The sequence below is a fragment of the Ctenocephalides felis genome, unplaced genomic scaffold (assembly GCF_003426905.1).
Source record: "Ctenocephalides felis isolate EL2017-DRISC unplaced genomic scaffold, ASM342690v1 CF-g0.4_SCAFFOLD_01886, whole genome shotgun sequence".
Taxonomy (NCBI): Eukaryota; Metazoa; Arthropoda; class Insecta; order Siphonaptera; family Pulicidae; genus Ctenocephalides; species Ctenocephalides felis.
The window spans coordinates 54,281,262-54,299,359 of record NW_020538040.1 but is presented as its reverse complement, the minus strand read 5'-3'; the positions used below and the strand labels follow the sequence as shown (position 1 = coordinate 54,299,359).

Here is an 18,098-nt window from a genome sequence, read left to right as displayed (position 1 = left end):
TATTAAAAATAACAAATGCATACATAGATATCAACGAAAATAATGTTTATTAAGAAATTGAAACTTCGTTATGTATGTATGTACATATATATTTTCTTAGATTACTAAACTGCAGGATTAATTGTGCAAAAATTCGAATTGTAAGTATGTACATGCATATAAATTAGTCGCGGTTGGTAGTCCGGATAATCGCGAATCCGTATAACCGAGATCCGGATAATCGAGGTTCTACTGTATGTAAAAATTTTCATTTTCGATTGTTTTGCGATTACTATAGCTTACCATACGGGAAGTTAATAAAAACAATACATAGCATTATTCTACATTTATCTATTATCGTATCTTTATCTATTATTTAGTTTAAACTAAAAAATCACTTACTCGACTTCACGCTTCTCCGCCTCCTCCTGGGTGAGATCTTCTTCAACGGAGTAATCAAGGATTGGCTTGACACCGAACGATCGCAGTCTGCACGAAACATCAGGTCAATACAAGTGCCACTACGTTGTTGAGATACACACAGCCGTAGCCATAATCCGCGTTGAATGAGTAACGTAAGTGACAGAGGAACGATACGCGATTTTATTAAATTCAAATCAAATATATTCTATTTTCATCAAGTGAGGAAATTATTATTCATACCATTTAGTGCAAATTGATATTCTTTTCAATTGATCTTTTGAAATGGATTACATAATCTACAGATCTGACAAATGCCACGTTATTGAAACTAAAAAATAATTATTTAAACTAAAAAATGCGAAATGAAAAAAATAAGTTCAAATACACGCACAATCATATGTATATACACATATACATTAACATATATTCACACACACATATACATATGTCAAAATTATTTTATATATAAGGTTCTGCACGGACTTGTATATTAATCATTATTTTCCGGCATAAAAAATAATTGCAAAAATGTTGATAAACCTCCGTCAAAATATCAATGTCAAGCCGCACTTATAAAATTAATAAATCATTATGCATGTAATAACTATAGAACCTAGAAATTTAACGATAAAATTCACTTTATAAAATATTAATTTCAAATTATATTTAATATATTTTTAAGTGCACAATAAAAATAAAAGCACAACAGAACATTCGAAAAACTAAAAATTTACTGAGTTTATTGATCTATTTTAGATTATATAATGTATCGAGAAAATATGAGTTTCAAAAATTATACTCTCATTTTTTAATAATTTTCCTCAGGATGAATTAGAACACGCATCGCCATTTCAATTTTGGCAGTTCATCTGATCGAGAATGCATTTGTGCCATAAGATTGCAGAAAACAAATTAATACGTCCTGAATTTAACAAAAATACGAATTATTACCGTCGTATTTTCAAATGTTTACTGACAAATATTAGCGTACATAATATTATCATGTAATTAAAATACCATACATACCTACAAAAAACAATGTCCAGAAAAATATTGGAACATATTCACTATTAAAATGATTAAAAGCGAAGTATTCCAAAATAATTTCTGAACGTTCTAGAATATCGCTTTCAAATTGCTTATTTATTAATTAAATTTGGTTCTCATTTATAGTAACGATCAAAATATAGTGCATATTTCATTTTCAATGCGATGATGTGCCAAAAAGGTTAATGGGATTTTAGCGTTTTCGTTAGTGGAATGTTGGAAATCAATATATTACATTAAATAATTAAAAGTAGGTGGGTATAGAAATAGATAAAAACTATAGTTTTAATGAAAAACTTACAGAGAACACTTTTCACATCATGAAAGGTTCCATTCGGTCCGTTAGGATCTGAAAAATCAACTGTCATCAGATGGAAATTACACATTTTACGCAAATTTTATAAGGTTCCTCTTCCATTTTATTACTCATTCATCGGTATCAAGCATGCATGTACTCCAGATATAAATTTTTGCACTCAAAACATGTTATTGATCATAAATGTTAAATATGTGCACAATAGATACAATGCTTAGTAAAAATAAAAATTAGTAGTTAATTTTGAAACAAAAAGGAGATGCTTTTAATAAATGTTGCCTCATAAAAGATTATTAAATGTTTACTAAAAAAAATAGTATAAAATATATATATATATATATATATATATATATATATATACATATACAAACATATACTTATATATGCATGCAAGTGTGTGTAAAGTTGATAGCAGAAAACCATGCCTTCAAAATTTCAATTTTACGTTAAAAACTAAAATGTTGCTACAGAATGAAAAAGTGAATATAATTAAAATAGAAACAGCAAATACTACAAAACTAAAGTTATTTATTCTAAAGACTAAACTCCCAATTTCAAATTGATTCGAGTTCAATAACTAGAAAATTATTGACATTTGGGTAGATTATTGCAAAAATATTGCTGTATGATATTTACTTTTTAATATTTAAAATTATCAGAATATAATAATCACGCATTGCCCTGCATAAAATGTTAATACTACCAACTATAACAATAAGCATTCAAACCAGTTCTTTCAAGACAATATATTAACTAAAATAGGTAAGTTTATATATATATATATATATATATATATATATATATATACAGGGCCGGTCCTGGGGTCCTTAGCGCCCGCATGCAACTTTGTTTCTAGCGCCCCCCCCCTATTAATTTTCACCGTTTTAACAGTTTATCATTAAAATTATATTAATATTTACATATTTTTTAAAAAATATTTTTTAATTATTTTGGATTTAGTACACAAAAAATTAGATATAATCTAGAAGGGTATAAAATATATTGATTTTAAATTTATTTATTATTATCGATATCAATAAATAAAACAATCCATGTCATAATTTCACATTTTAGTAATATTCAATGTGTAGTAAATTGGTTAAGGATGTAAGTTCGACTACCATAGCAAAAGAATTAATATTTTTGTTAGATTAAAGTTATAGAATTTAAGAAATGCATTTCAGAAATAGTATTTATTATTTTGATATGAAGATCTTGATATCAAAATAATAAATACTATTTCTGAAATGCATTTCTTAAATTCTATAACTTTAATTTAACAAAAATATTAAGTGAAATAAATAAATTAATTTTTAATTATTCTGGATTTAGTGCTGGTTGATTATAATCAAGTATTTTGAAATTTTAAATTATTCTTAACGTATGTGCAATATTAATATCTAAAAAAATAGCATTTCATTTTCAAACATAACACTCATATTTCATGTTGGATTTTTTAAATTTTAATTTAATTTAATTTTTCATTATTTACAATATCCAAACTTCTCCTTATTGATATTAAAGAGCCGTCATATTCAGAGTATCAGGTTGTTGTTTTAAAGTTAAAAATTTAACGTATTTAAAAAGTATTGTTCAAAAATCAGTAGAAAATGCAAAGAAATTACATATTTCTTGAACAATATTGAAAAAAAAACTTATTATATTTGATATGTATTATTTCTGTATAGTTAATAATTATTAAATTAGTATGGAAATCACTCGGTATAAAACAAGCTTAAGATTTTCGTTACAAAGTAAATTTTGCTTCCATTTTTCATATTTGTTTCACGCATGTCTTCAACATTCAAAGTTCAACAGATTCGAAACATTTGCAACAAAAGCAAAAGTTACAATTCAATTTTTCGAAATAAACAAGTCATTTTCTAAGCACTGACTCCCCATTTTTTATAATTTGTTTATATTTTTAACAAGTTCCGATTCAACTAAATCAGCTCACAATTTTTCGTCAATAATGCTCAACAATTAATTTAATCTTTCGCAGGTTTGCGCTTATGGGATTGAACACTAGATAATTTCTTTTTTGATTCCACGGTAACTTCAAACAAAGAAAAAATTGAATAAGTAGATTAAGCAATAAACAGAACTGTTATTTACTAATTTGCAGAATTATTAATCGGTTAATTGTATCTACTGATATCACATTGCAAAATAAATATGCTTTTTGTGTCTCCGTATCCCTAGTTAAGTTAAATTATTTATTATAATTTATTAAGTATTTTAGATTTTAAATAAATAATTCTTGATTTTATATAAAAAAACATAAATATTATATTATAAATTTAATTTCCGAAAGTCGTTTTGGCGCCCCCTAAGGCTTGCGCCCGCATTTTTTGCATGCATCGCATGCAAGGCAGGACCGGCCCTGTATATATATATATATATATATATATATATATATATATATATGTATATAACATTGATTAGTCTAATGTAATAAGGATTCTGGATTAATAATCAAGCATGCCGGATCAAATTAGTAGTTAGTATAGTCAAATGCTGAATAAAATTTAATAAAAATGCATGTTGATAATTACCAGAAACCTGTAATAAATGGAAATTGTGAACACAGCCAAACACGTTAGTCGCATGTGAGATGAGCTTATGCGTTAAGTTGAGCTTAAGATATTCACGACGAACAAAAAATATATATTTATACGTCCCGCATATTTGTTATATTCAAAATATGCAAATTAACGTAACAGATTATTCTTGACTTTAAAAGAAAATCATAATACATATTGGCAAAAATCATAATTAACGTCTAAAATAATGTTACCCAAAACATAAGTGATATCTTGTATTGTTTTACTAGTTTGTAAAATAAAATATATTTAGAAGTATGCAGAACGTCAAACTTGCAAAACATTCAATTCAAACCATTACTCGCATATTTTATATGTAGTTAATTTATAGCCCTAGTATCCATAAAAAATTACAGATATCACTATAAGTAATTATAATTTGTTGAAAGACGTCAGGTATCATTAGTATAAAATGGGTGGAACACGAGCAATAAGACATCAACAGTTCTTAAAACTTTAAAATATTCATATTGATCAAATTTGCACAACACTTCTTCGACGGATAGTGAATTAAAATATGTTCATCATGCTATTATATTTGAATATGAATGTGAGTGCAGTTATAGCAAATCACCATTCCGAAAGTTTGACCAATTAGATTTACTAATTATTAAAATGTTGAAAATTGTTTATGTGGAACAGTAATATGTATGTGTTATTTATGCAGTAATGAAATCATATGCTGCAGCACAATAGTCAAAATCAAAAACTGAATTGCATTTGATTTTCAGAAACAATGGATTTTCAACAATATTGCTTTCACAAGCTACTATGAAACAATTGTAGTTAAACAGGCCGATAAAGATATTGTCGACTAAAACTTTCATATGGTACCAATGTACGTATAATCATTGGTTAAAATTTATCGATTCATTTTGAATAATTGAAATATATAAACAATTTTAATTTATGACTTGTAGCACGTATTTGATAAAGCCAAATATTAGCAACAATAAAACCTATTACAACCATGGTTATCAGTATTATATTTTCATTCATTAGAGCAGCGAAAAGCGTTTTGAAAAGATAAAATTTATTAGCATGTAAAATTTGTTATGTAATAATATTATTTAATACTTATTATATAAGTAAAGCCTGCAATTAATCTTCAATAATTAATCTGGTCACCATTGTTTCATCAAACAAAACTTATCTAATTAAAAAGACACAAAACAATCAAATGAAATCAGGCAATGCAACAAACGAACCGATCAAAGGGTGGGAATAGATTAGAAAATCGCAATAGGTTAAAATCAGCAACTCGTATTTAGGAACATGTTAATAATCTAGCATAATCGCTTTTTAATGGGTTGTGTTTCAAGGACAATGTGGTACCTCTCGAGAGTTGGGACAATCTTATATCTGTCTTCTCCGGCGACGAAATGGCCATAGAACGAGAGCTTCATTATGGCTGTGAACAGCTTCTCGCCTAAGATCGCCTTGGATATTTTCATTAGCTGCCACCCAAAAGCAATAATAAAAATGCCGTATATTTAATCATACTTACATATAAATATCAGATGGAAACGTCAAATCGTATTAGATTTTTTAAGCACAAGCTTAACCCAGGGAACATTTTGTATCATATTATTCAAACGTTCTCAAGAACGTACGGAGATACAAACTATTTTGGTAAACCTGAAGTATTGCTTATAAAAAAAACGCTATTAAATACAATGTTTTTGTAATCCTTTTTGGATTATTTGAATTATAAACTAAAACTGACATTTCTCAATTTTTAAATAATAATATAAAAATTGCTAAAGCGTTCAAAATGTTTCCATATATTACCTGATGATTACGTATTTGCACATGTCCGACAATGTTGAAGATTAATTAATACTTAAAATAAACATATTTTCTTTTTAAATATATTTTCCATTATCTTTATAAAACGAATGTAAAGTAACGTTAACGATGTGGAAAATATGCAAAGTTTATTTTAACATAGTATCAACTTTCTGCCAACGTAGGCATAATACGCAAAGAACAAAAGTGAACTCAGATCTAATTTAGCGGCAATTTTTTCTCAATATATTTATTCAAATTTATGAAAATAAATCGAATAATTATAAAATATTCGCAATCGGTTTAATTCCATATTTATGTTTACTTAAGATACTTATAGTCGTCATGTGTAATTACATGAAAAGTAAATTCAAGACAAAGCACCGCAAAATTAATGTCAAGCGCAGATTGATTTACCAGAGAGCCAAAAAAATATATACTATAGATGTTTGCAGAAAATTAATTGTATTTAATTCTGAATTTGTATTTAAATTTAAATTATTAATACTTAAGAGAGGCTGAATTATAAGTTTTAAAACATTTCTATTCTTTATGAATCAGCTGGAAAACATACATATACATATTTATTATAAAAGTTTATATATACAATATATATATATATATACATATATAATTTTTCAGTAAGTTAGTCATACGACAGACGCACAGTTCAGCATGTGTTCACAATGGAGATGCCAATTTTTTGTGTTTTTGCATGTGACATAATATTATTATAAATAAATAATTTTTGAAGATTTTCTACTGTCTTTACCTTTTCAAAGTGTCTTGTACTTTGTCTAAATCTTCACCACCTACGAAATGTCCGTAGAATGTGGCTTTCATGAGCAAAGTAAATAGGTAGTCACCCAATATTGTTCGGCCAAATTTCATTAACTGCGTCAACCAATTTCATAATTATTTGAATATGTCCAACATTGAATTTAGAAAATTATAGCATAAAGAGCTATTGAATTTATAATATTTACAATATTTAATTCTCAAACATTATAAAACTATAAAAATAGAGCAAATTAAAATTGAATAAGCCGATCTAAATAGAAGTAGTTAAATGTATAAAACTAATTCTAAATTATTTACATTTTTTTAGAGAAAACGACCAATTATTGATATTTTAAGTGCAATCTAATTGACCAATAAACACCATGCCTTCTGATAATAATTAACCAAATAATTAAGAAGTTTAATTAAATAATTAAACTTGAAAATAAATGTGTGTGCGTGTACAAAAATTTCAGCTGAACTTTACGTCAAACATTAACTCACACGTTATTAGTTAAAGTTAATAATCTTGAAGTGGCTGTAGTACTTAATACGTCGATAATTCGAATTATAATACCCTTATGATTTCACTCGAATTATTTGACAAATAAATAACGCGATTGTCGACAACTATTGTCAATATGTAAAAAATATACGATTTTCGTTGAGAGAATTTTTTAAGCAAGTAATATCAACTGAGAAGTTAAAAATTTGAAGAAAGATTACGTAAATTTCTTGAAATAAATTTACGTAGAGTATGTATCTTACAATATTTCTACAACATTCTACAGTCACTGGCAAGATAAAAGTTCTGGTTTTCGATGGTGTACTGTTTTTTTCTCGCTCCCCGTGGATCAGTGGCGAGAGCTATAAGATTTGATTCAAAAGCTCTAGGTTCGATAACCTTCCCGGACAACCTGATGTCAAGCAGTGGTGACATTGAATTTTACTTAGAAATATAGACAGCATCATGTTTCCAAGTGAAATAGCCCTTGCCCTTGCATTGTTGCATCAATAAAACATCTACCATATTACAGAAATTATAATAATAAATTTATCACATAAAGATAAAATAACCCTTTGGCTAGCTATTTAAGTTCTGATTTCTGTTCTACAAAAAATAATTGTTTTGATTACATTTTGAGTAAGTAATTCATGTTTCTCGTATCGGTGACAACATGAAGTAATAAATAAAACCTTTGCTAAATAGATTCAATTTAAGTTGCTAACAATTTGGAAGATCCATTTATTTGATGAAACTAATGAATGTATGTTGAAGCGTTCGAATCAATTGCGCCTGAACTACGATGGTTATGAAGGTTCGTGAGGAATATTTCTGATGCTATTTCGTGGAGGTGGTGGATGCTAAATAAATTTCCAACAAATAATTCTAATTGTAGGACACTACTGAAGTTTAACTAACGAGTATTGCTCAAACCACATAGAACATTAAATTAAAATAAAGAGAACAATGCCTATGAACTACGATGACTGGCGTCTTTATTACAAGATTTATTAAATCAGACGTGGTATATTTGAGTATCTGATTTCCTTTACTTGCCACAAAAAGATTTATGCAATTCAGACTTTTCTTATTTGTGAAGTAGGAACCACAATTGTTTGAATTACTAAATAACACATCAGATTGGCAGCTTTTGTTTGAAAAACAATCGTCATAAATAAATTATTTTCATTGTTAGAATTGTAAGGTTTGATTATCAATGAACGAACAATAAATCAAAGTAGATACATGTTAATGTTCAATTTTCACACAGAACGTGGTAAAATAAATTATTTGAAAAATAAATCAAATTCTTTGCCACATTATGATTGTAATTTTATTATTAACATATTGAAATATTCAATAAATTGAATCCATTGTCCTTCAATGCATTAATGATTTAACAACAATTTTTATAGCAATAAGAAACGTACGTAGTTAAAATACACAAAACCGTAACCAATATTACGAGTCGCACCTTATTGAACATTTTAATAAAATGAAAATTTTAAATTTTAAATCAAATCGTAAGTTTGCAAATCTGTGAATCAAAGTATGATAAATTCAAGGGTAGTGTTAATGTTGTAATCTCATAATTACTTCAATCTGATTGAAATTTACCTATTTTCCAATTGTGTTAACGAATAGGAGATAGAAGATGAATCTAATTATAAGTTCTATACTTATAAATAGATAATGTAATTTAGAATAAATATTTAATTTCAAAATGAAATCATTTCTGTCATTAACAACACTTACTCTTGAAATCTACATCATCGAATCAATTTGCTTTACAACCGAGACCTCATATAATGCGAGCAGGCCTGCTTAGTAGGATATGAGCAATGAAAACTTTCCGTTCGGGTCATACGACCGCCAAATTGTTGCTGTTCTCAATTTAAAAATTGAGAAAAGTAAATCTTACAATATATGATTTTATAAATAATTTACAAACTCTAATATTTTAATTAAAATAATAAAAATTATAAAAAAATAAATTAAATTATTCTTTGTTTAAATTTGAAAATATATTTGTGTTATTGATAAATTAACAAAACCTATTGAATTTATTATTCAGTATATAAATTTTAATCGCAATAATCGCTATTAGCTGACCACATTAGCAATAAAACGTTTAAATGCGCAATATAAGCAGCGCTTGAACGATAAAGCACCGGTAATATTTCCACTTCATTTCGTTAGAAATTTTCACATTTTCAACCTTCAACGTTAATTATTTAGATTCTTAAATGGCATAGAATTATGAAATAACTAGCTGTAAGTGGAAATCTGTCTTAAGGCAATTAAGGCATCGTGCCTTTAGGCAAATTGCTGGAACTTCCCGTACCAAAAAATTATTAACGATTAACATTTTTAAAAAATTTTACTTCGAAAAAATAAGATTTTTGAGAAACTATAAATTGGGCAAAAAATTACTTTTTTTGAAAAAAAAATTAAAAAATTTTTTTTTTAAAAAGAAAAGCCGCGTCGCAGTCTAACAGATAAACATTGGTACGGAACCCATAGGAATGTAAACAAAATTTATACTTATTGTTAAAATCTCTATAAAATATCTGATAATTTGATGTGCATATGTCTAATGAGCATTTTTGACCGCCAAATGGCATTTTTTTTACTTTTTTCGTTAGATCTCCGAAACCGCTAGACCTACCTTCATGAAAATTTGACTAATTCTTCACCTTGTCAATACAAGTAAAATGTTTTTAGAATTATTCAAATCGGACGCTCCGTTCTATTAAAAACCGAGTTACCGTTTTCGGCACTTTTTGCCCCGTATCTTCGGAACGGCTAGACCTGCCTCCGCCAAAAACTAATCAGCACGTCTCCTTATCAATACGAATCGAATGATTTTTGAATTATTCAAATCGCTTCATCCGTGTTCCCGAAATCGTCGACGAAAATTTGTATCCGCACACACATAAGTGGAATTTTTTGCGATTACTATAACTTACCCTACGGGAAGTTAATAATCAGTAATTACATATAGATTGGATGAAACCATTTAAGATTATCAAATCGTTAAATGGGCGATGTTATGTGACAAATAAAAATTGGTATGGGGGATTAAAATTAAAATATCAGAGAAGCGCTTTACACTAATTATGCAAAGTTCAATTTATGTTTTGAGCGCAAGTGACAAATTCATTATGTAAAAGTACATAAAATATTTTTTTCATAACTAAACGATTGAAAAAATGTATTATACCTATTAAAAATAATGTAATATGTATCATATGAAATATGCTGAGTAAATAGTTCTATTGTTATGACATTGAAAACACAAATTTAAAAAAGTACAGAAAACGTAGAAAATTGGATTCAAAACTAATTTGCCAATCACGATTTCAATAAATCGCTGAAGTTATAATAATTATAATAATGATGATGTTTTCAAATTCGTAATTTTATATTGAGAATCTGCGGAAGGCCGATGTCGGCGACCGTTCCACATTCATTGTCCGAATATTTCAACTCAAGGTCGCAACGATTCGGCAGCACAAGTCAAAGATTGATGACATCACATAATGGAATTAGTGGCTTATTATAACGTATGAATGGATAATACACGAATAGGCTGAACTACTACCATATGAATTAGCAGTTTATTAACGTTTTGATTTAAAAATATTCCGAAGGTTTATTTCCTTTCACAGCTAACAAACCACTTATAATGAAAATTTTAATTCAGATCGTACTATGCATAATTATCAAATAAAATTTCTGTTTTTTTAGAGCTTACTTACAAACGTTTTCCAAAGTTCCATACAAATCCAAAATTACGATCTGCATAAACATTCATGAATTAGGTGAGCAAATACTGCCAAATTTCAATTTCATCAGTAGTTCAAAATAAAAAATTAGTAATAGTCAATAATCTTATTAAAAAAATGAGCATATAAATAATGAAAATACGTTGTATTTCGCAAATATGGGGAAAGGCCGGCTACTTACGTTTTTAACCTTCCGTAGGGTAAGTTTAAGTAATCGCAAAAAAACGGAAACAATTTTTTTTATCTTTACGATTCAAAACCTTCTCAACATTTTGGCATACCGTAGAAAAAAATGTAAGTGTGTGCGTGTGTATGTTTGTATACAATTTTTCAGCACGTTTTAAATGATTCTTGGGCAAAAGTTTTGACCGCGCCGTTTTGAAGATACTGGGCAAAAGGTGCCGCGCCAAGAGATCCAATAAAAAAAGTTTAAAAAATGCCATTTGGCGGTCAAAAATGATTAAACATATAAATATCAAATTATAAGATATTTTACCGAGATTTTAATATTAAGTACAAAATTTGTTCACATTTCTAACGGTTTCAAACTAAGATTTATAATGTTAATCCTTTCGACTCGGATGCCGCCGCGGCAAAATACATATGAATTCCGGAATTCGCGAGTGGAAAGGGTTAAACTGATACACTGCGATGGTGCATCGCTTACGACTTTACGAGCTTTTATATTTCGTCTCTAAACAGCACGATTGTTTTAAATAAAAAAAAAATAATTTAAAAAAGATTTAAAGCATTTGCAGATCTTAAATTACGGTACGAGAAGTTCAGCAATTTGTGTCAAGGCACAATGCCATACACCACTTATTCTAGTTTTTCTCAACAAATGCATGTAATATAATTTGTTGCTCATTAATATATATCATTAGTAATGAATTGGTTGCAACAAAATAAGCAGATGCATTTGGCCACATACGAGTACATATAAATACATACATGCACACTTTATTTTTGTAGCCGCTGCATAAACTCATCTCTATTTAGAAGCAGTTCAACGAAGGTAATGCCATAGCTAAGGCAGTTATAATTTTCATATTTAAATTTATTTCGTAACAAATGATTATTATTTCCAAAAATCAGTGTTTTACAAATATTAATGATATTTTTCAAATAAAACTTCTAGTCTATTATGTATTACTATTATATGGGATTTTTACAATGCGTTATGTAATGCGTGAAACATTAGATTGAATTGTCGCAAGGATGTCTGCGACACGCTAATCAGACGAATAAATACGAAATCAAGGTCATTATCAGCGAATATATTATAAATATATCATTTGGCAAATTATTGAATTTAAAGGAAATGTATAGTTATTTTTATGATTAGGAAAGTCTCTGAAAATAATAAAATATATACTCAGAGATTTCAAATACGATCATTGAAAAATTCAACAAAACATGAAAGTTTGCATCATAAGTGTATTGTTGATTACATTAATTCACAATCTGTTCGAAAAACGACTGTTATAACGACAACGAATTTTCTCCAGAGATGAGTTGAGTAGTAACCATTATGTACACTCAATATTCAAATTGTCCAACCATTTTGAAAATGCGTATTTTATGAGCTTATGAATGCTACTGAAGAACATAAAAGCAAGCCACATATAAAACACGCAAGGCATATGATTAAAGATGCAAATCTGTACACGACTACATATTATATATTTGAACAAGCTTACAAAATATATGCATCAAAGCAGTGCTGAACAACTTTATGAATTTCAATTTAACATTTGTCGTCAACAAAAATATTTAGGATGGATTAGATACATATGATAGTGCATATGATATATGGAGCAAACGGCTCTTTTTCTCTATAAATAATGCCGCTAATAATATCGGAGGTAAAATATTGAAAGAATTGGCATAAAAAACGTATACTAAAACAATACAATTATAAATACAGTTAATAGCAGAGGATAACAATTCAGATATACAGTAACTCCTGGGTTTATTTAATTCTGAAGCAATCGATATGTACATGATCCCTACATAATAACTATTTACAATATTGCTGATTTATTTATTATTTAGTCAAAATTTAAAAGACCGAAAACCAAATAACCAAATATCTTTGTGCAAAATGGTGGAACAAATAGCTAAACTAATTCTGTATCTCCAAAATAGCTGGACCTGCATTTGCAAAATTCAATCAATTCATCATTTCGTCAATACAAGTGGATTGTTTTTTGAATCATTCAAATTTCCGAATGTTCCGTTCTCTCACAAAATTAACTCCCATTTTCTGCACTCTTTGCTGCGTATCTCCGAAACGGTTGGGCCAACTTTTGCCAAAAAAATAATCAGCACGTCTCCTTATCAATGGAAATCAAATGCTTTTTGAATAATTCAAATCGGTTGATCAGTGCTCCCGAAAACGCCGACGAGAAATTGTATTCATACATACATACAAACTTCATACACATCATCCATTTTTCTAAGTTATGCGAAAATTTTCAGTGCGGAGAGTTAATAAAATTGACTCAAAATTCAAAAAAAATGTTGCGTAATTAAACACATAAAAAACAAATTGTAAGAATTTTAATATGTATAATTCATAATTACGAAATATGCTGTAAGGCCAACTCTGCTTACGTTCAGGAAAATTACTACAAAATGTATTTAAATAATATGTATAATATAGTAAATATTTTATAGCTTATATAGTGGTAAAACGTGATATTTATAAAAAAAAAATAACCTCAACATATTGTAATATCGGTATTTCTGCGCGCAGTTAATAGTAAGTGAAATTACATCGGCCGTCCTTGAATGGACGCTGGTCAGTTATTATTGATTCAGCTGTTTTGCTAACTAATACTTATAGTGTTTTAATATCGCCTGATAGCCTGAACATTGCATATAAACACAGTAGCAAATTTATTCAAGGTAAGCTAAATTAACAAAATACTATTATCAAAAAAGTAGATTATCAACTGAAGCAGTAATTTAAATGAACTTATACAGCTAATTAACGAAAGAAAGTAGATAACTACTATATGATGAAAGATTTATAGAAAAATGCTATAAATTTTTATTTAGTTTATATTATCACTAAATAGAAACTTATTTAAGTACTTCTCTATTCAGTGGTTTTATCAAATTTTCTTCGCCTAGTACTCATTTCTAGTAATCAATTAAGTAATCAATGAAATTAATAAATTTCTAAATAATCAAACTTTTTATTAAATAACGCATGTGAAAAAATGAACATTACAACATATAAAACTTAAATGCTCTCAAAGTTTTGAAGACGTTTAAAATATCTACAAGGACTCTATTGAATACTGCATTCAAACGTGGATAAATATAATAGGTATGGATATCACAAACTTAATGATCAAAGCACGTGACTTCATAGCGGCTATGAAATGAGGACTTCATAACACAAGATCTAAAAAACGAATCATTTTTTCTAAGTATTTTTCACGATCTGTTCTCGCCATTACATAGCATTTGAAAAGACAATAAAAATTTCAAAACGTGGCATTTGTTAGACAAAAATAATAATAATCGTGCCTCAAGCCAAATTGCTGGAACTTTCTGTGCTGGAACTTTCTGTACCGAAAATTAAAATGTGTAAAAAAGTTTTAAAATTTTCTGAAAACTGAAAAAACTGAAAACTGAAAACAAATTTTAAACTTTTTGAATAAATTTGGCTTTTTAAAAAAAAATAAAATATTTTTTTATATTTTGAACTATTTTGTAAACCGCGTTTCGTTATCTGCGTGTAAGACAAAATATCGTAGTCTAACGGATAAACATTGGTATGGAACCCATAGAAATGTAAAAATTTGTACTCACTATTAAAATCTGTATAAAATATCTAATAATTTGATGCGCCAAATGGCAATTTGTTTTACTTTTTTCATTGGATCTCTCGAACCCTTAGATCCGCCTTATCAAAAATTGATCAATTAATTTCGTTAATACAATTAAAATATTTTTTGAATCACTCAAATCGGACGCTCCGTTATATATCAAAAACTAAATTTGGCACTTTTTGCCCGGTATCTTCAAAACTAAGCAGCACGTCTTCCCATCAATATGAATCGAATGTTTTTTAAATAATTCAAATCGGTTGATCCGTGTAAAAAATATCTAAGTTTATGAATAACAGACGTAAAAACAATCGTACAATGTACAATAGAATATTACTAACTTTTGACAGAATTATTAATTAGATTATAATCGAGATGAAAATAATGTTTTTTTATATTATTTGCAGAAACATGCATACACTTCAATGACCCTTCCACCGTTGACACTTTAGATGGACCAGCCTGTATAAATATCGAAAAGTACACTCATTAAAAATACTAATTACTTGCAATACGAAACTTGCGAGTATATTAAATGTGAAATATAATTATTATAAAAATAAAATTTATAAAACATGTAAACTAAAAATTATTATCAATTAAAACATCTTAACTTTCTATTGACAAATCCCAACTTCTTGCTGCTTATTACGTCTTTGTGCAATGATAGATTAAATTGATAATAATAACTGGTATAGAATAATAATGAGATATGTACATACAGCAAGCAATTGGCTTTAACAATTTAATGCTTTACCTGAATTTCGGTGAAAGAACCAATAAAAGTAATTAAGAATTAAATGAATTTTGGTATTGAATGCTCCCTAATATATATATAGTTCACTTGTAAACCAATTTTATAGTAGTTTGCGCCTATGAGTGATAGGTGATTTTAACCCTCAACAACAAAATTTTCGAACAGTTTATTCAACTTCATTTATAAGTAACTTGTAAAATATAAATACATTTGCCTTGTAATTATTATTTAAATCGAATTTGTTTAACATTAGGTATTAGTAGTATAATTTATCAATTTGCTAATCGTGAACATTTTTTATCGGATGGAGTTTTTATTCCAATATAATTTGAAATAGTCCTACTAAAATCTGTGTATGCTCAAATTAAAATTAAAATTGAAATAGAGAAGCAATTGTCGCTTAAGATCTCATTTACACTGATTTCTCCCACTATTTTTCGATTTACTAAAAAATTAAGTAATCTTAAAAAATAAAACATTCACATAGCTTAAATCATCATCACAATAAATATTATTTTTGCGAAATTAGATTAAAAATTAAAAAAAAAAAGAAATTTTTTTAAGTTTAGTTCATAGATTTTAAATATAGAAACTTGTGTTTCGCATGAAAACCATTTCATTATACAAAAAATTAAATTCATTTTAGAACAAAACGCCTATTGTGATATTCTCAAAATCAAGAACATCCGATTGAGGCAAATCCAATATTCACACAGTCTGGCAAACGGCCAGGAGGTTCTTGGGTCAGACACGCTTCTAAAATAAAATATCCTCTAGCAAAGGCTCTAGTCCAATTTTTATTTCTAGTATTGATATTTACAATAATATTGATCGATTTTGATAATCGATTTCAAAGTAACGTTTTGTTGTATCTGTACATACATAAATAACTGAAATTCACTATCGTTTAATCTCAACATTTACGGTACCATAAGGAATAAATATCCCTCATGTTAGCAGCAGAAAGAACCTATATACATACATATGTCATCGGTAGTTACTACAATTTATATAAATACAGATTTTAATTTGGTAATTTCAAATATTTATTTCCATGGTCGTAAAGCAAATTTTACAAAATTCGATACTAATATTCGATCAGACTGAACATACCTTATATTATAGATGATCTCAAGGACAAAAGCTTCACTCATAACCACAAAATTGAAAACCATCCTAACAAACTAATGCAACCCAAAAAGAAATTGGCCATAGATGTACTTGAGTAGATTTATTTTCTTTATGTGGTCACTCAATGGATTGATCCTGATACTATTTTGTTATTATAATTATTTTTATATTATTATTATTATCATTCTCATATTATTCTTACTGTTATAGTTATTATCATTATTATTATTTATATTATTATTATTATATTTTTTTGTTAAATCATAGCAGAATAGCTCATAGAATTATGTAATTTTGATTTCTGCTTATTAATTATTAAAGAAAAATTGATCCGAAACAATCACGCTTTTATCACAAATAGTCTTTGATGAGTAAGTTCTTTTAAAACTACATGGAAAAAAACAAATATATTTTGTATCCGAATTGTAACAAAATGCTGACCAGCTATCCATTTACATGATTCCTCTGCAGCGGGCCGTTTTCGCTGATCGATATTTTAATTCGACTGTGTGTGTAGGAAATCTAAAAGTTGAAGGTCGACGAACTTACCGCGAAATAAATGCATATGGGAGTTTCAGCTTTCAATGTGTAATGTATATAAAATATCATATAGATATTCAATAGCTTTATAATCACAGAACTGAAAGATAGCCGGACAATCAACGCAGGGTGAAATTTGATCAATTATATAACAATTATGTGACGACTAATGATATCGTGGGAACCTCAATAAAAACAAAACCGAATGATTAAGAAGAAGCCCATCTTCGGTTACATTCAAAGAAAACATCCTTGTTTGATATTTAACTTATTTATATATCAAAATATCAAAATTACCCATGAGAAAATTCGCATAAATTGTAAGACCTTGGTTTTTAGTATCCTAACATATTGATTTAGTTCATTTTCTCTCTTCGCATGATTGTTATCTAATTGACGCATTACGTGCCAAAAATATTTGTCATCGAAGGTAATTTTACGTAAGCATCCCAGTTAAGCATTCAACTCAGTGGTTTCCAACCTTTTTTGCATCGCCCCCCCCCCCTTAATTTTTTCAAAAGATTAATTTTATAAATACTCAACTGATATCAGACTACAAATTAATATGCAATATTATGTAAAAATATGCATGAAAACTA

The 18,098-nt window shown here is 27.9% G+C and overlaps 1 protein-coding gene across 5 annotated transcripts in view; it reads right to left on the bottom strand.

Moving 5' to 3' along the window:
• Positions 1-18,098, bottom strand: part of LOC113377103 (proline dehydrogenase 1, mitochondrial) — a 48,828-nt gene that overhangs the window by 13,692 nt on the left and 17,038 nt on the right. For 2 of the 5 annotated variants that reach the window (XM_026617300.1, XM_026617299.1), the window contains exons 2-3: positions 5,704-5,825; positions 382-468 (exon numbers count right to left, since the gene is read on the bottom strand). In XM_026617300.1, the coding sequence (XP_026473085.1) occupies positions 382-468; positions 5,704-5,825 (209 nt within the window). Of the gene's footprint in view, positions 1-381; positions 501-1,750; positions 1,799-5,703; positions 5,826-6,928; positions 7,051-18,098 lie in introns of those variants that run through there. The other 3 variants (XM_026617302.1, XM_026617301.1, XM_026617298.1) reach the window with 3 other exon arrangements.